The following is a 19,700-nucleotide window of genomic DNA, read 5'->3' as shown; positions in this document are numbered from 1 at the left end:
TACGCTGCGCACTTGGCCACGTGTAGAGTACGTCCCCATGCGTAGCCGCTTAGGCTTAATCACAAGTTTCTGTGTTATCGAACGGAGCTTGGAAAGAGTAGACGACGAAGCGGAAGCTACAATCTTGATAGAGTGCACATGCTCCCGCAATAGGAAGAGTTGAGGAAAGGTGCGGTAAGTACTCGGCTCCGGCGGATATCCTCGACAGAGAGCAGGCCACCACGCTCAGACGACTACAAACAGACACCTACCCAAGCAGAGCCATGTATCACAAAATGTGGCCGAACAGATACGCGAAAGAGTGCGTGTGGTGTGGGGGCTGCGCCACAACGTACCACGCCACCTGGGGCTGCGAAAAAAGCCCTTTACTACCAAAGGTAAATAGCCCTAGTCTAGAGCAGTGGGAGGCCCTCCTGGCTGACTCCGACCCGAGCACACAGCTTATGCTGGTGACGAGGGCCAAGGCAGCGGCGGAGGCCAACGGGATCCTGGACTAGGGAATACCGACCACTGAAGCTCCACATCTATCTATCCCCATCCCCCTACTCCCTAACTCTTCCTTTTGAAAAAAAAAATAAATAAATGTTTTCACTACTACACTACTGCCCGAGCACACTGCCCGAGTGTTCTGAGGCGCCTGGTAAAGGAAGATGTTCTGTACTGACTCTGGTTCGAACCCAACTCGGGTCTATAATATGAAGAAGCTTCTGTTTTCTTTTCTTTTTTTACGATGGGAGCCGTTACTGGGGCCTCTCCTCGAGAGGTCATGTAACTGAAGCCTGCTATAGCTGTCGTAGAAATCCGCAAGCCAAGCCAAGAGCCAATCCAGGCCGAGACAGAAAATGCACGAAAGAATTAAAAGAGACAGAAAAAGACAGAATCCAAGCTAAGCCAAGATTGAGAAGAGAAAGCAGAAGCCAAGGGGGAGAGAATGCAAGCCAAACCAGGAGAGAGAGGAAGAAGAGAGAGAAGTCAGATTAAGCCTAGCTAAGAGAGAAGAGGAAGATACAGAAGAGTGAGAATGAGAAGAGAAAGAAGGGAAGGAGTAAAGAAGAGGGCCACAATGCAGACACACATCACGGCTCTCGCCGAATGCTTTTAACTAAGCCGTAGCCTAGCTTAGCCAGTATTTTTTTCTGTTGAATATCGTTCGGGCGCTAAGTTTCGGAATGTTTCGGCTTCAGGTTCGGCTTCATGTTTGTCGCTGTTTAGAGGACAGAGTGACAGAGAATAAACACTTAATGTGTAAAAGGAGACCGGAGCGGAATGTGGGTGGGGTCCTCAGTCCAGGACTCCAGTAGCTTCCTCTGGAGCCTTTGCAATGGCGACTAACACCTCCTGGTCTTCCAGGGTGTCACTGGTCAGCGTCACCCCCCCCCCCCCCCCACTGCTCCAGCGCCATGCTGGGCGGCTTTAAGTGGTTGGGTTTAGCGCTGCATGTCCATTTAATGTGTGTGAATGCAGAAATACCACCACACAAGGGGCATATAATATTGGGTGAATGCGGAGTAGGTGGCGGACATTGGGGAAGGTGTTTGGGTGCGTCTTAGGTGGTAGGAGTCCTCCGGAGAAAGTTGCATATGTGGCGGGTGGTAGAGATGCCGATTTAGGCGAACGGTCTTTAGGCGGGTCGAAAAAATAGGTTGAGAGGGGGTACAGGGTATAGTCGGTGTTCCCCACTTGGTGGGTATATTCTCTAGCTAGAGCATTAGCCTTAATATTGCCACCGAGACCTGCATGTTGTGAGACACGGGTAATAACGTGACCATGTTCAAGATGGCCGCCCAATACGCGGAGAGCCGCGCGCGTCACACGACCATTCGAATATGTTCTGCAGGCGGCTTGGGAGTCTGTAAAAATGTGAGCGCTGTGAAGTCAGGCTGGTTCCTCCCTCCTTTCTCTTTTGTTTTATTCTCCTCCCGATTCATCCAGACCACATCGAAGATTCAGATTATACAGAGCCGAATCTATTTACAGCTCTTTACAAATGCGGTCATGCAGCTTGGGCCGTCAGGGTGCAGCCTCTCTGCGCGGTGTCCAAAGCCGTTTTCCCCGCCACCTCTCGGCTGCTGGCCGCCTCCTCCAAAGCCCTTTTTCCTCATCTCCCGGGCCGGGCCTCCTCGCTAGCGGACTCGTGGTCACTCTCTCCCTTCTTTTTCCACCAAGATATTTGCGGCGGCCGCCTTTGCAGATGCTTCCTTCGCGACATCAATCCACCCCCCCCCCCCCACCTCCCAATTCCCTTCCCCCTGGACGCCAAAAGTGGTCCCCCGAATTGGGCAACATAACCCGCGTCCAGTATCCCTTCCCAAAAATACCCTATAATCACCACCACCACCACCTTCGCACCGGGGAGCCAACACTGTACGAGTTCTTGGAAACGCACGACTGCTGCACGACTGCAAAGACACGGACTGAAACGCCGACGCCAGCAACGCCGACAACGCCGACACCGGATTTTCTACGCAAGGAGGCCTATAACGCTATCGCGTTAAAATATCGAAGTATCAAAGCGCGGCGAGAAGCAATAAAGAATCATTACAATCGGCTACAGTGCGAGGGAAAAAATGAAAATATATATAATCTGTTCGTGCAAAATACGACATCCACGTATTAGAATGTTGGTGGCGAGTGTGCCTCGACGTTGAAGAAGACAGATAAGGTGATGGGTTGATTGCTAGATCCCGATTCCAAAGTAAGAGATGAAACTGCAAGCGTAAATTTTTCCTTCGTTGTTCGGGTCATTGAATGCCATCAGCCTGCATTTTTTCAGAGGCTGAATCATACGGCGAAAATTTTGAGTATATAAACGTTGCAGCTTTCTTATTCTGTACCTTTTCCAGGCGGGTAATATTGTGTTTAATAAACGGATCCCCAACAACGCATGCGAATTCGACTTTCGATCCAATTAGCGAATACGTAAGCTCAAGTAATTTTACGTCCGGGGGTGAATTTTTGATCTTGTGTCTTAAAAAAATATAGTGTACGAAATGCGGATGTACAGATGTAAATTCCAGCATAGAGCATCAGAAAGTGTGGCACCTAAGTAATTATATTTAGTCTCTTCGTGCTGTGGGGACGAACCTAGCCTGCACGGAAAGCGGAGACTTTTGGAAAGAGAGAAAAGATACTCAGTAGGTACCAGCACAAGTTCTGAAAGAAGCTTTTTACGGCACTGAACCTCATTCCTTAGGTGCCGCGCCTGCGAATCTGTTGTCCAAAAATATTGGAGAAATTTTCCAATGCCAAGCCTAAGGAGGTTACAAAGGGGACTGTCTTGAACTAGAACTCGTTCAATTCGAGACGTTTAGCCGCCGCGGTGGCTGAGCGGTTATGGTGCTCGGCTGCTGGCCCGAAAGACGCGGGTTCGATCCCGGCCGCGGCGGCTGAATTTCTTCGGAGGAGAAATTCTAGAGGCCCGTGTACTGTGCGATGTCAGTGCACGTTAAAGAACCCCAGGTGGTCGAAATTTCCGGAGCCCTCCACTACGGCGTCTCTCATAGCCTTAGTCGCTTTGGGACGTTAAACCCCATAAACCAACCAATTCGAGACGTTAGTTGATTCTAATATGAGGCTTGGTCCCGTCAGCATCAGTTGCTCTAAAATAGCCCCTTATAACTCGGAGTTTGCATAATTGGAACAAAGTTTTAAATCCGCTTCAAGTTAAAATTCTAGTGTGCCACATAATGAGAGATATGAATGACCCGTTTGACAAGCTTGCACCTCAGAGGATAATCGCCTCGAGGGCGCCAACTACTGCGCAAGACTCGAGAAGACTGACAACTCAAAAAGCTTGCGCTGCAGTCAAGGTGGGGGAATAGGCAGGCGTTAAAAAGCGGAGCTCTGACTTCAGGCCCTTCCGTATACAGCGACTTCACTGTCACGGGCTACAGCCACGGCTTAAGACTTTCCGCTCGTGTTGCACGCTTTCGCGTGCTTAGAGTCCTGGATGTGTTACGCATGGCAGCTGTTAACTGTCCCTCTAAACTGCATATTCAATCTGCAGGGCGCGCTTAACGCGTTTCTTTAAGATGTCCTTTATGTCATCCAAAAAGCGCGCGTAACGCGTTATTGTCAAATCAGTGACCGCATTCGTCTGCCGTCCGCAGCACCCCATAGCCGCGTACTTCATAATGCCGTTAAGGCAACTGTCTGAAGCACTCAGCGCTGTCTTATTTTTATTTTATCTTCTTATTGCAGCAGTCCGCTGCGAGGACAACTTCAGAGCCTATATAAAGACGTCACTGTATGCGAAAGTGAATCTGAAGGGTCCCTTTCTCGCGCAACTGGACCCAGTTCACGTCCGGTGAAGTATATAACGGCTCTCCGCCATGCTTTTGTTAAGGCCTCGCGCTAAGCCTCGTGCGCGGCGAAATAAACAAACCCATTTTGCGAACCTATAAACCGCTTTAACATGACTATAACGCCGCCACAAGCTGCAGCCCTCCACTTACATTTCTTTGTCGTGCGTCAGGAAAAGTCATTCGGGGGGACACACGGGGCTCTGCATGGGAGGCAGCCCTGTTAGTTGGCGACGCTGCAGCGCGAGAACAAGGGAGGGTTTGCCCCCTGTGCTGGCGGGAGAGGGGAGAGGGGGAGGCAATTTATGCCCGCCGTTCTTCATGCCGGCGACGGGCCTTCGAGAAGTTAATTGCCAAGATCAGCTCGAAAGGCGCCGCTGGTTTCTTCGCTTTTTTTTTTTTGTCGGTCGTGCATGCTTTCCTGTCTCGTTCTTTCGATTATATTACTGCCTCTCCAGTGGCCCACTTTTTCTTTCCTCTCTTCTCGCATTACAACTTCAGCGCGTCTTCCTGGGGCAGCTGCTGCTGCGTTTGAGCACGCAAGCGCGTTCTTCAGCTATTTTTTTTTATTTTGGTATAAATTGGGCATTCAAAGAAAGGCCTGCATTGTTTTATACTATACCAGGTGTTTCAGGGAAGACTAAGTAATTTTTAAGAATAAGCTTTCTTAGGTAAAAGGCGGCTTTTGCGGCATAGTATTACCAATAATAAGGGAGCTAATTACTCGTTCGGATCCACCCAAGCGCAGCAAAACGGCTACAGAGGAAAGCTATGCAGCTTCATCAGAAACTTTATAGTTGAAAGAAAATTCGTTCTGGTCCGGGGTTCGAACCCGGGACCACCGCTTCACCGGAGCAGTCACTTTATCTGCTGGCTACGCTTGGGTGGATGCCAATGAGTAATTAGCTCCCTTATTATAAATTTACTACACCTTGGCGGATTTTACTAAACATTTGACCAATAGTATTACCAATGTTGGCGGACACCGGAAAACCGATGTATCATCTTAAGTAGTAAGCTGGATAACTAAATTCTGATAACTAATTTTTTAACTATCACAGCCAGCCGCGTCGCTCCAAAAATTCGCCGGAAAAGGCTAGGCAACTTTAACGCGCTATTGTGGATTCTCTGCTGCGTGTAGCACTGTATTATGTTGCTCGAATGTTCATGACGACACAGTGTAAGCGATTGGACGAGTTTATGTACTCTCCTCAGGTTTTTCAGGGCCCCTTTAAGCCCGTTGTGCAAATCTGTGGTTCGGGCAGGACACTTATTAAAGCGAAAGCCTTACTAGCTCCATTACGAGAAAAGCCTGCGGTGTGTGTTAGAGTGTTTACTCGCAGATGGTACTGAAAATCCCAGCGATGGCAAGAAAACAGGATGACGTCATCAAGCGGCCGTAGCACGCACACAGCAAGCCGAGCACCGCCATTTCAGACTATCATATATAATTTCGTTATTCTGTATATGCCCCCCCGCAAACTGAACTCAATGTGGCACCAATTTTCACGACTACATGCATTCGTACCAAAATTGTGCGGAACCGTTTGTCGTACAGCGTTCCGGGTGGTTTCAAACGATTTATCGTTGTACATAGCTAACATGTACTAATTACGTAAGTTGAAGGCTAGCTTGCGAGGGATTCCAGCCGACGACATATGCACGTTCAATTGTATGCCTTCCCAGACTCTCTACCTCTTCCCTTAAGGTGCGGTTGAGCTGTCCACCGAGGTGTGAGACAGCTACTGCGCCATTTCCTTTCCTCGAAAAACAACTTAAAATTGTGACGCGCAGCCGTTCGTTGTAAACCGTTGAGGGTGGTCATATGATTTATCGTCGCATAATGTAAATGTCTCTAAGTCAGTTTGAAGGCTAGCTCGCGATAGCTACTCGAACCTAGTGTCCGAGTGTTTCACTCGGACCTTTGTGGAATCAGCTTCCGGAGGCGCGTCTTCGTTTCATTTCATTTCTCAGTGCGCAACCTGCGTCGAGATCGAACGCTCACGATGGCACACTGATGTTTTCGCCTTCACAGCACGTAAGCCGCCTTAAGTGACCTATGAATTTCTTCCATTTTTCTTTTAGCCCTTCCTAACCTGTCAACGTGTATTCTGGCGACCAGGAGGTCAGTGGTTCGAACTCCAGCGCTGGAACATTTTTTAGAGATTTTGGGGGAAGACCATCTCGGAACACCAGTTGAGCGCTGATGGCACTTCTTTAGGGCGACCATTTTTATAGCTTTGTAAACGCCTAAGCCAACCAATGTCGAGGGTCTTAACTCGGAGCGAGAGCGCGCGCGCGCGGCAAGGGCAGACTGGACTACTTTTCGCTCGGTGCTCGAACTCCGTTGTGGATCTCACCGCACGCCACCGGGACATGTAGTGAAGCCCACTCTTGCGCTGCGTATACTGGTACCGTGCGCGCAGGAAGCTACGCACGCAGCCTGAGTGCATGCTGCAAATCAACGTATTCTTCTATCCCCCTCCAAAACCGCAATCAGGAATTTTGCAAAGGGACAGATCCATTCTGCCATCTACAGAATTTTCCAATCAAGCCTTCACGACCCCAAACCAATTCAGTTAGTTTGGGTGCCAGCCCACGCTCTCAACCCTGGAAACGAGGAGGCGCACTCTATTGCTCGAGCGTATCAACCGAGCAGGTCAAACAGTCGAGAGGGATTGCGCGCGGGACAGACTAATCACCTATAATGAAATCATGCTACACTATAGAGAGGAAAGGCTCACAATACCCGCAACCACACCACACCCTCACGAAGGAACAACAGACTATACGGAGGCAACTCCAGTCCAGAACGTTTCCTTCACCGGCCTATCTGGCACTAATACACCCGGGTCAATGCAAGCCCGAATGCTCTCTTTGCAGGACTCTGACAGCTAACTTCGAACACATACTCTTCATGTACCTATACTCCTACCACCATCTCGCTGGAACCTCAGAGACCTAGAAGGTTGGGAGATCGCGGTCTCTAGCTCAGAGCCGGCCTCACAGAAGAGGCTGGAGGAATGGGCGGAGAAGGTCGCCAGTAGTCATTGACTGATGGCCGCAAGAACCAAGTCAACCAAACATCCCCTAACGCCTTCCCTTACTTGGTTAATCAATAAAATTTTTACCTACCTACCTCTATCCCCCTTCTTCACTCGACTAGTTCTGTTCTGGTGGGACGGACGACGACTTGAACCAGGGATCCGAGCGGCACTCGAAAACCACCTCTGACAGTGCTTAAGTAGCATGAATAGGAATCAGTTTATTGCGGCAATGCTTATAAATATCGTAACGCAAAGGGTATACAGATGGAAGTCCGTGTTAAATGAATCCATGATAAAAAGTGTCATTTCTTATGGCTTAGGGGCGAAAAACGTTAATTGTTAGACATCGGATGCAAAGTGCTCAACGTCGAGGAGGTAAGAATAAGAAACAGACACCAGGGAGAATTTTGGCGGCGGCCGCATATTCGGACGATACACAATCGCGGGATGACGACGGGGTGCCAGTCCCTGATCACGTGACGTCCGTACTGATGTCGGTGGTGAAGTTCCAGCGCTCCAGGTAGTCGGATCCGTTTCGACGCTTCTTGGCCACCGCCAGTTCCCCTGCGTACGAAGCGCAGTATCGCGTGTCTGTACTCGCGGGGAAGAAAAAAAAAACTTTGTATACAGTGATTGCCCGGCTGTGACGAGATTGCAGAACGAAGCTTATAAATACTGCTAGACTAACTGATAGCTCGAAAGAAATAAAGCGCTGAAAATTCACTCTATATTTTGTCACTGAGAAAGACCAAGACGCAAGCCTCTCGTGAAGTAGGTCTAGATAGATCGGAGCGTGGCGTTGGCAACCCTTCCAGAACCGCGTTTGACAGTGTACAATGGCGACATAACTGGCTTTTACTTGTACCGCTACACATTAGTGCCGCTTTACGCGCCCTACACCGGAAATAATCTCAAAGTTTTCGCATCTCTCTACCTCTTCATCGTGCTGTATTTTTCTTTTACCTGCGTGGAGTTCACGTACGCCGGTGTGAGCCCACATTCTGCACACTTAGGCCTGTTACCACACAGGCAACCAGAACTCATTGCTCTGCTTACAGAAACACATGCAGCTGGGTTCAAGGGGTGGCACAGGAAATCTTTAAGGAAGCTTCTAGTTTGCACAGCTTGCACAACGTGCCGCGTAGCTCTGAACGCTGGAAACCACCGCGGGAATTTCGAATGTTCTGTACACGCCATTGGTTTTTATGGCTGTCGGAAATAATTGGTGTGAGCTCAGGAAGCATTTTATAGGTCAGATTTTGCAGTGAGAAGTAATATTCTGCCAGGATAATCACCATGTTTCGAGCAGTATAACTCTCTAGTTATCTCAAAGTGACAGGTTTCGGTGTTCGCTACTGGCGGCCAACAAATGGCGCTGTTAGCTTATGCCGTCATTATCATCATCATGATAGGGAAGCTGCACTTGTGGAAGCGAAGTGCGAAAAGATTGCAGCCTGTTGAATCGAAGCGGTTTCCTCACGGACATCTCCATGGACACGGCTATATCGAACGTTGACCAGCTTCACAACGCAAATAATTTGATGATGACTTGAACAGTAGTGCAGTGTTGCGGTCTATTTTGACATTGTAGTACGCTTGTAAGCGGTCTAAAAGCCGTGGCGAAGCGTAACCGCAGTTAGCAGGAGTTAATAGCGGCTATCGCGATACTAGAGTCAGCTGGTGCTAAAAAAAGAGAGGGCGAGAGGTGTCGCACATTAGCGGGACTTAGGGCAGCATCGGCGCTTCAGCGTGGTACGGGGGCATTTGGTGAACTTATTTTTATTTCAGATATAAAGCCAAGGAGAGGATGAAAAACTGACGATCGAAGTGAACAGGACACAACGCATGACATGTCACAGAGCTGGAGCGGTTGGCGAACTTGTTTTGTTGTAGACATTAACCCAGGAAAGGTGGACAACAACGGACGAAGGGAACAGAACACAGCGCATGATGCGGTAAGATGCTGGGCTTGTCGGGCCAGTCCGTAAACTTGTTCCAGTGTGGACACAAGCGCAGGGCGAAATGAAAGACGGATGAAGTATGAACTCTTTGAAAGGGGCGTGCGTATTGCAATCACTTCATCCTTCTATTGTTTTGTTCTGCACTTGTTTCTACGATTGAACAAGTTGGAATTAGCGATGTTACTATTACTAACAGCCAACTTCGTACCATCTTAAGCACTATGTCCGATTCACTCCGCCCGTCTATTGTCCTGTTCTTTGTGCCTACAATGGAACAGTTTACCGGATGGCCCAACTCCGTATCATGTTAACATGAAGTGTTCCATTTGCTTCATCCCTGTGTTGTTCTCCTGTACTGCACTTGTTGCAGCAGCAGTACAAGAAAGATTGGAGGCGACAATTAAGCAGCATTAATCGGTTAATGCCCAAATATGCGGAATTGATCATTCTCGACTTTACATTCATAGTTCACTGGAAGATCCTTAGCGCAGTGGTTCAGCGGTTAAGATATGCGCCTCTGCCCTGAGATGGCAGGTGCTGTCACCGGTGAGGATTCTGCGACCCAACTTGCTCTTCCCAAGCATCCTCTCGCGCCCAGTCATCGACTTCCACTTTCCACGGTGGTGCACACAATCCGGTGGGCAGGTTGTGATGACGCCACAATGTCACATGACCTAGGTAGCTCGCTTGGTTTTTTCGCTCACAACCCCGATGACGCCGGATTTTCTGCCGAACGGGCGCCTTAACGTTATGGCGCGAAAATTATCCCGCCATCAGCTCACGGCGCACAAAGCGGCACACACATTGCCCGCACTGAGCTATAGTGCAGGAAGCGCCGGCAGCACGTGCCTCACCGATGCAGTAGGCCATGAAGCACCTGGGCAGCGGCTGCAGGTAGTAGGCCATGTAGCTTCCGCAGTGCTGCACCCGGATGTTGGCGTGGTAGCTGCACGCGTTCTCCTCGTCCGCGCCGCACGCCACGGCGGGCATAGGCATGCTCGGGTACTGCGGGTGGCTGCCTGCATCGTTCCCGCGCAACGCATACGAAGAGTCATGCATGGACGCTCATGCTTGCCTCGACGTTTTCTAGGCTACGTACAAGTCACAGCAATACGGAATAGAATGCTATACAGCCTTCATTCAACAATTCTCCCAAAACATCGATGAATATTTTCTACTTATGTTCTATTCCTTAACTGCATGATCATGTAAAGTACGAAGCAAAAGTACAAATTAATTTTCTTTTGAGTACGAGCTAAGTTTTTCCTCTGATTGTGCTCATGCCTGTAGACGGTCTTCTTTGCAACCTTTTCTAAGATTATCGAACGACCTATGCCCCGGATACAACTTACACTGGACCAGGTTGTTTACAGTCATAACGGATTCCGGTTTCGTTTTTTTTCTTGTAGTAAATAACTTTACTCTAGGTTGGCTTGACGCATGGATGTCTGCACCTAAAGCGCATGCGGTCATCGCCATGCACCCTGAAGTGCCAAACGTGATTGCCGGCATACGTCGACAATATTTTGGTCTTATTCGCTGTACGTCCTCTCATCTGTTACTGAGTACCTTGATGAAGTAGCATGATTGTAATTTATGGGTTTATAGGGTGTCACGTCCCGAAGCTACTCAGGCCATGAGGAACGCCGTAGTGGAGGGCTCGGTAATATGACTGTAGGGCTTAGAATGTCGCAGCTACGCATGAGCTCTGAGACGTGCCGTAGTATAGTGCTCCGAATAAATTTCAATACCGTGGGTGTATTTTTAAAGATCAATTTCTCAATTCATTCTTCTGTTCCTTGATTTGCACTGACAGCTGCCGCCTGTGGGGCCTTACGGCGACGTCATATAACCATAAAGCATTATATATCGTTCGATGGCTTTAATTTCAGGGATCGGGCTGACCCCTGAAAAAAAGCAAAATAATATAGCAGAAAATGAAACCTTACAAGATGCAGCCACTGAGGTCGTTGCATGCCTGCACTACATTTTGCTTTTCACCATAATGAAAATGCGACACTGTGCTCGGTAGAGCAGAACGCCATATCCACGGGGACAATGCGGCGGGAATGGTGTCTTTGTATGGGCGATTTCGCAGCAGCGTACCGTAGAACCAGAAGGGCACCATGGTGTTGCACATGCCGGGAGATGCCGGGGACTCGGGCATGCGGTTGCCGAAGGGCGTCTCGAAGCGGTACCACGCCTGCTGCAGCTCGTTGTCGCAGCTGCCGTTGTCGTTGGACACCATCATGGTGCTCCGGGAGCGAATGCCCGTCGCCAGCTTCACCACGATCGGCTTCGCGCAGCGCATGTTCTCTGCACGCGGTGGTTTTCTCTTTGCGACATTCACTTCTTTCTTTCGACAGTAACTTGAAGGATAAATGAGAAAGCGCTTGTAATTAGAATATTTCTAACAGATGGAAAATGGCTATGCTATGCCGAATACGTATGCATACGCACAGGTGAAGAGCAAAATAGGTAAAGGTAAAAACCGAATGTGTGCGTTACGAGACAAAGAAAGCAGTGCAATTGGCAATATTAATAAGGTAGTTAAAATAACCGAAGAGTTCTACACAAATCTGTACAGTAGCCAAAGTAATCGGAACGTTAATGAGAAAGGCAGCAGCGCACGGCAATGGGACATCCCGCCAGCAACGAAGGAGGAAGTAAAGAAATCCTTAGGAGCACTGCAAGGGGGAAAGTAGCTGGTGAGGACCAGGTAACAGGGGAGACTGTGCTAGAAAAATTAGCCACCCTCTATAGGCAATGCCTTATGGCCTCGAACGTACTAGAAGCTTGGAAGAACGCTAACGTTATCTTAATCCATAAGAAAGGAGACGTCAAGGACTTGAAAAATTCAGATCAATCAGCTTACTGTCCTTTGCCTACAACGTATTTACTAAGGTAATCTCAATTAGAATCAGGGTAACCTTAGACTTCAAACAACCAAACGACCAGGCAAGTTTTCGTAAAGGATACTGTACAATAGACCTTACTCCCACTACCATTCAGGCGGTAGAGAAATGCACAGAATGGATACTCGACAATATACCATACTCACACCATTAATCAGCTGATAAAGAAATGCGCAAATTATAACCATCCTCTATATATGGCCTTCATTCATTACGAGAAAGCATTTGACTCAGTGGAAACCTCAGCAGTCATGCAGGCACTGCGGAATCACGCAGTAGAAGAGTCGTATGTGAAAATACTAGAAGATATCTATAACGACTGAACAGCTACCAGAGTTTTCCATAGTGAAGATAAATAACAAAATTTTTGCAATGGCTAATGGGAAAAGATTTAAAAAAGGACAGGTAACCTCAGCGGCTATCCTTGGCTGGGCAAGGATCTAGAGGCTCCCAGCCAATGAAATAGACACCTCAGCCTTCTTCTCAGGAATGAGAAAGTGGCTGAGGTGTGTCAAAGACAAGTGAGGCGCTGAGTTATAATTTAGTTCATCAAGAAAACTAGCTTCTCTTAAAAGCTAAAAGCATAAGGTATGTCAACAATTGTTTGGTTTATTCGGGTTTAACGTCCCAAAGCGACTCAGGCTATGAGGGACGCCGTAGTGGAGGGCTCAGGAAATTTCGACCATCTGCGGTTCTTTAACGTGCACTGACATCGCACAGTCAACAATTGCATTATCTCCTAAGTGCAATAATGGATGAAAAGGAATGTATTCATTATAAAATTGAGTAAATTACTTTTTTCTTAGTTTTCCGACTTTTCAGCATGGCAGTAAAATATAGTTTAGTGTAACGTCGTCTCCACACCTTTCACAGAGGTTTGCCTTGATTCGTCAGTAAGAAGTTATGTCAGACGTGTGTGTCCTATGCGGAGGCGACATAAAATTACTTCTATAAAACGTTTATAGTGCGTAAAGGTCTTCCATTCTCCGAGGACAGGCTTTACAAAATGCAGCTTGTTGTTTATTTCATTATCCCGTCTGCTATTTAGCCTTCACATTACTCTGTATTAATTTTATGCAGTTTCTATGGGGCATCATGCCGACTTTCTTGATTTCATGACTGGGAGCTTCTGCAGCTCACAGGACGGCTCTCTCATTTCCATGTATTCCAACATGGCTCGGCACCCAGCAGAATTTTATACGCTCCTGTGTAGTGACTTTCTTATGTTTTGCATGTTACATTTCCTACTAAGGGTTTGACTGCATTTCTGGAGGCTCAGTGAGTCCGTGTAGATTATGCCGTTGTCAACAGTGTTATTTATTATTCTGCTTACAGCTGCAGAGAGAGCATAACATTTGGCAGTAAAGATGAATGCACAGTTCCTTACTATTTTTTGCCAGTTTAATTGCACCACCGCGCTTCCGACATACTATGCTGTTTTTGAGCCGTCAGTGTAAAATTCTGTGTAGTTCACGTAAAGTCCTTGTAGTGCCAAGTATAGTCCTGTAACATATATTCGTGTGGTGTTTGTTTTTTTCGAAAGCGTGTTAATGCAAAGTCACATACATTGGCAAGGCTGTATCATGGGGGCAGTGGGTCGTGCCCTGAGGCGACATCAAGAAGGGTACGCAGCATTTCCAAGTTTTTGCAAACATCATAGAAGCGGAGAAGCAGAGGTCTGATTTACTGGGGTTTGTTGTTCAACAGTGTTCTGGAGGTGCACTTGATAAGTATGAGATAAAGTGAAGAGAAAGTGAAAATACCAGATGTGCTAATATTGTAATGCCCTGTTATTAACTGAAAAAAGAACGCTAATCTACACATGCGATTTCTTCCGCTTATTGACGGGAAACCACACTCACTAACAGAAGCATGGACATATTTGTTGAAGATAACTCTTACTACTTTTCATTCATTACGTTCGATCCAGTTTGTTGATATTAGATGCGATGAACGGGTCCCAAATTATTAGGCATATTTAAGCGCTTGGCGATTATGGTATTATATGCCAGAGATCGAACAGCTGGTGTAGTAGATTTCAAATACGATCTAAAAAAAAAAAAAGGAGTTTACGGAGGGCGCTAGCTAGGACAGTATCGATGTGTTTTTGTTCACGATAAATTATTAGTGATCCAGAGACCGAGGTACTTGTACTGCATTACTTCTGAAAGAGTGATTGATGGTGTTAGTGCTGCACGGAAACAAAAGGGGACTTTTTCTTGTGGGCGATTCTTATAAAAACAGTCTTTTCAAAGTTCATAGCCGGTATACATGTATGTATGCGTCCTCCTGCACTAACAAGACTTATGTATAAGACCTTTGCACCGGTCAGGGAAGATATCGAAACGCCTCCTCTTTGGTCTGTCGGAAACCGGTTCCGCTGCCGTTTCCAGAGCGAGATGCACACGACAGTCCAGCGGACAGTATGGCGGCACCCAGGGTTATTGCAAAAGTATTGCTCCTTCCCGCTACCACTGCGCTGCAACTCTCTTCCAGGCCGCCACGTCCCCTGTTTCTGCCTGCAGAGCTATACTACCCCTGGTTAACGCATGCCACCTGCATATTAGGAAACCGCTATGATGCCCTGAATGCAAGCCTCTATGGCTGGTATTCAGGGCATTCTTCTCTTGGAAAGCTGCCAGCGGGCGCGCTGCTACCTTGAACACCCCATTCCTTGGCTCCTATGCTGTCACTCGAAGATACAATCGGTTGTCCGTTTTGTTCATTGCATTTCCTGCTAAAGTGAATCTCTTCGCCTTCACTTTAGGGAAAACACATAGTGAAACCTTGGTGCGCTTGTACGGGAAGAAGCGTTTAGTGTTTCCGACTGGTTAGTGAAATCTGGCCTAGAGTTTGTACTTACGTATGTGCTCTTCTCTGGCCACTGGAAGGAAGTGTCATGGATTAGCGATGACATGGTTCTTTCCACTTCTTACACATCGTCGAACTTTGAAGATCGCCAACTTTCAGACATCGCGTACGGTTTACACTGCAGCTGCGCGAGTTTCAAAAAGCGTGGCCTTTTGCATCACTGTGATTTCCGACTGTGGGGAAAAAGTTTTTCGTCCACTGCTCATGATGTGTATCCGGATTGGTTGGTATATCACGCCATTACAGTTCGTCCGTAAAGCATTGACACAGGCCAATGAGCGAGGCGACACGGGTGAGTGATTAAAAGTAGCAAATCGAATCGGGATATATAAAACTAGAAGGGCATCGCGAAATAGTTCGATATCATCATCATCAGCATCAGCCTGAATACACCCACTGCAGGGCAAAGGCCTCTCCCATGTCTCTCCAATTAACCCTGTCCTTTGTCAGTTGCCGCCACTGTATCCCCGCAAACTTCTTAATCTCACCCGCCCACCTAACTTTCTGCCGGCCCCTGCTACGTTTGCTTTCTCTTGGAATCCACTCTGTTACCCTTAAGGACCAGCGGTTATCCTGCCTTCGCATTACATGCCCTGCCGAAGCACATTTCTTCCTCTTGATTTCAACTAAGATGTCATTAACCGCGGTTAATGACATCTTAGTTCGATATATCTATTATAAAAAATGGTAATAGATAGGCTTATCTGCAACCTAGAAGCAAGAATGCATTGCGCCCAGGTTAGTGACGCGCTTCTTGCACTGACGTGCCGCCCGCCGGCACCGCTCGCTAATGGGTGCTAATGGTTTTGTGTCCTCACCGGCTTCCTGCCTTCTGGAACGACTACAGTACTTCCCTCACAAGGCTCCAAATGCGCGATCTTTTCCTTCTTTTTAAATGCTCGAGCTGAGATAAATAACAAAGCGGTGGGGCCCACATTACGGGCAGATGAAATCGCCGGATGTCTGGCTGCAAAACCAAAGCCCCAGAATGGCTGTGTAGCAAAGACGTATAAGACCGGCGTAAAACAAAGGCTAAAACTAGCGGCGTTAAAATCATGCGGAACAAGATCGCGCGACTTAAGGGCACTGGCGCCCAGCTTTTTGGCATTTGAACAGCGTTCTCCTTACTTTGAGCGCCACCCGTATACTTGTCCGCAAGCCATTACCGGGACCAAGCCATCACGGCCCTTGCATCCACAGTGTCATGTTGTAGCGAGCCAACGCGGTGTCACAGAGCACACCGTAGCGCCAGAGTGTCAAGCGTTCTGTCGCATCGCTTGGGATGTCGGGGCTATCGTGGCAAAAACTTAACTGCATGGCTGTTCACGAGTCACTGCTAATCCAGGCGATGACGCTAGCCTTAACGAACAAGGCGTCTACCGCGCTCAGTACGCTCACGCAGCACAGCCTTCTGCGCAATACTCACTGTTGTGGAAAAGGAACATGAGCAGGGCTATCAGCAATCCACAAAATGTCACGCACATGAGGAAGACCGCAATAAAAGCGCCGGTCTCCGAGCGGGCCTTTTTCCTGTGACTGGAAGGACGAAACGATAGGCGCAGAACAGTCGTTAATGGAAATTGTAACTAAAGTTAGTAAACTTCATTCCTTCTCATAAATATTATAAAGATAGAAAGAAAGCTATTTCATCGACAAGTTTACGATCGTTCAAGCATGCTCATCAAGGTATTCCAAATAAACGGGTTGAAACGACGGTGCCAACGACAGACTCCGTCAAATGTGTGCTTCCAAGCAATAGCACACAATGTGGTGAAGGCTGCGGTATTGTGTTCATCTAAAACATGCTCAATGATTCATAGCTGCATGTTAAAAACTACCACAAGAGAAAGATCGATTCAGGCCGCGGGCTCTGTGACATGCTTTCGAATGCTTCACATGCTTAGGTTTATGGTTTATGGGGTTTAACGTTCCAAGGCGGCTCAGGTTATGAAGGACGCCGTAGGGAAGGGCTCCGGAAGTTTCGACCACCTGGAGTTTTTTAAGTGTCCTGACATCGCACAGTACAGGGGCCTCTAGCGTTTCACCTCCTTCGAAATACAACCGCCGCGGTCGGGTCGAACCCACGTCTTTCGGGTCAGCATCAGAACACTATAACCACTTCGCCGCCGCGGTGGCTCAGCGGTTATGGTGCTCGGCTGCTGACCCAAAAGACGCGGGTTCGATCCCGGCCGCGGCGACTAGAATTTCTTTGGAGGAGAAATTCTAGAGGCCCGTGTACTGTGCGATGTCAGTGCACGTTAAAGAATCCCAGGTGGTCGAAATTTCCGGAGCCCTCCACTACGGCGTCTCTCATAGCCTTAGTCGCTTTGGGACGTTAAACCCCATAAACCAAACCAAACTATAACCACTTCATCCACCACCGCGGCTGCTTGATTTAAAAGAGCAAAATGAATTCAGCTCACTCACCCGTAGCCGTCATCGTAGGAGGAATGATGGTACCCTGCATGTATTTAAGAGCGAGAGAATGTCGCAAGGCAAGCTATTAGCCGTGTAAGACCAACACATCTTGCGTGCAGAAAAAAAGGGAGGCAGGAATTGAGCAAATTACCTTAATTACTGCATTTCGTGACGCAAATGAAACAGCTATGTATGTGGCCTGAATAAACATGGAACATGTGCGACCACGAGAGCAACGTCTCCGAACCCTCATGCTTGATATATATATATATATATATATATATATATATATATATATATATATATATATATATATATATATATATATATATATATATATATATATATATATATATATATATATAGCAAGGTATACGCTTCGTTAAAGGAAACATATTTATTGGACTCGACGTTTCGATCGGAAGACCGATCTTTTTCAAGAGTGACCTTCATGCTCTCGCAACTTAACAACAACAACAACACACACACACGCACGCACGCACGCACGCACACACACACACACACACACACGCGCGCGTGCGCACGCACGCACGCACACACACACACGCGCACGCACGCACGCACGCACGCACGCACGCACACACACACACACACACACACACACACACACACACACACACACACACACACACACACACACACACACACACAAACACACACACACACACACACACACACAGAAGCGCAGCTATAACCGTGGTAGACAGACAAACATCCAAAAACGAAGGTGGCGAGTTAAGCATTTGTCTATAGGTATACCTGCTTGCCCGTTTGCCCAGATATTGATCTAATGTGTACGACGATCCCCCAGGGTGGAGGTGATTTGTAATAGTAAGGGAGTAATTATACTCAATGGTATCCACCCAAGCAGAAACAGCTACAAAGGAAAGCTACAGCTTCAACAAAAACTGCGCAGTTAAAAGAAAATTCGTCCTGGTTCGCGGTTCGAACTCAGGACCGTCCCCTCACCAACGCCCAACTTACTGAGTTAAACGAGTTGGCATGCATATTGTAGCGTGAGAGCGAATTGATCAGTAAGTCTAAGTGGGAACAGTGTTTGTCCAATATTTAGGGGAATCCCTCAAGGTGGCGCAGGGAGGAATGAGGTAATCGAAACGATCGCGCCCTTGTCGCCAGCGGCCCAACTTGCGTACCACATCATGAGCTTGCCACCGTTTGGAGCTGACCAAAGCAAAGGAGCAAAACTGCCCGAACCCGATAGCAGTGCGCACAGGCTTGAAAATGAAAAAGTTGGCAGTACTGACCATAGGCCATGGTGAATGTTATGGCAGCCCTCTCAAGATGCACACACTTCTACTTCTTCCTCCTTTCCTTCCAGACATGCACATTCTTACGATGCTTGCTTGCTGAATTGCTGGAAAAAAAAGAGGAGGAGAAGAGAATCTTGTGCCTTGAAAACCACAACATTTTCAAACATCACCTAAATTCTATGCCCTTATGCCGTCCTTTGGCCGTGGACTTTATTCTAGCTGTCAAAATTTTGTCTTCTTTCTCGCTTCTTTTCTATTTTGTGCTCATAAATGTTTACCATCCTTACTTTCTTTCCTCCTTCTTGTCCTCTTCATGTCCTTTTATTCCCGCTAGCTGCAGCTCAGGTGCTTCAGATTTCGATAACAGTACTGCTCACTGCTCGGCGGACACCACACCGAGATATTGGTCATCAGGAAATGAAAGACGCAGAAACTCTCTTCTTGGTGGACACCTCAACCGCGCCGTGATGGAAAAGGGGGGGGGGGGGATCTTTAACGTGCACTGACATCACGCAGCACTTGAACGCCACAGACACCCCTCTGGATATTGTGCTCATTACTTCTCATAAAATGTAGTTGATCATCGTGGCGAAGTAGCTGGCCTACCAGCAGAGCGACAAAATTTGAATACAGCGCAGCGTTGTCGTCGGATCTGGCTTCACTTTCTGCCTCGGCTTTTAATATAAATCATAGACCAAAACGCCAGTATTCACTGGATTCTGCCACCACAAACCGTGATCTACCAGAATATAGAATTTTTCATTTGTTTCCTACAGCAACTGCTCTTTATGGGGGTAGAGACACCGAATTTGGTTTTGTGCTCTTCTTTTTAATCATGGTAATCACCTGCTACCGGTAGCGCTGTTTCTGGGTCGGTTTTAACAGCTGAACTTTC

The 19,700-nt window shown here is 47.6% G+C and overlaps 1 protein-coding gene across 1 annotated transcript; it reads right to left on the bottom strand.

Annotated features, from left to right (window-relative positions):
• Nucleotides 1-7,820: 7,820 nt before the first annotated feature.
• Nucleotides 7,821-18,809, bottom strand: LOC149365323 (pancreatic secretory granule membrane major glycoprotein GP2-like). Its single transcript, XM_089580758.1, has 7 exons — nt 18,800-18,809; nt 17,523-17,556; nt 16,522-16,631; nt 15,088-15,108; nt 11,416-11,625; nt 10,164-10,328; nt 7,821-7,912 (listed from the first exon to the last, which is right to left on the bottom strand). Exons 1-7 carry the CDS (start codon nt 18,807-18,809, stop codon nt 7,821-7,823), a joined length of 642 nt encoding a protein of 213 aa, XP_089436884.1.
• Between the last annotated feature and the right edge of the window lie 891 nt (nt 18,810-19,700).

Source organism: Amblyomma mixtum, chromosome 1 (genome assembly GCF_055824585.1).
Source record: "Amblyomma mixtum isolate Tamu chromosome 1, ASM5582458v1, whole genome shotgun sequence".
Classification (NCBI taxonomy): domain Eukaryota; kingdom Metazoa; phylum Arthropoda; class Arachnida; order Ixodida; family Ixodidae; genus Amblyomma; species Amblyomma mixtum.
Note: the sequence above shows the minus strand (reverse complement) of the source record. Positions and strands in the feature narration are given on the sequence as shown.

Coding starts and splice junctions, on each gene's coding strand:
- LOC149365323 (XM_089580758.1), bottom strand. Junction 16,632..17,522: donor TCCTACGATGACGGCTACGG/GTGAGTGAGCTG, acceptor TCGTCCTTCCAG/TCACAGGAAAAAGGCCCGCT. Junction 15,109..16,521: donor CATGTTCCTTTTCCACAACA/GTGAGTATTGCG, acceptor ACTTCCTTCCAG/TGGCCAGAGAAGAGCACATA.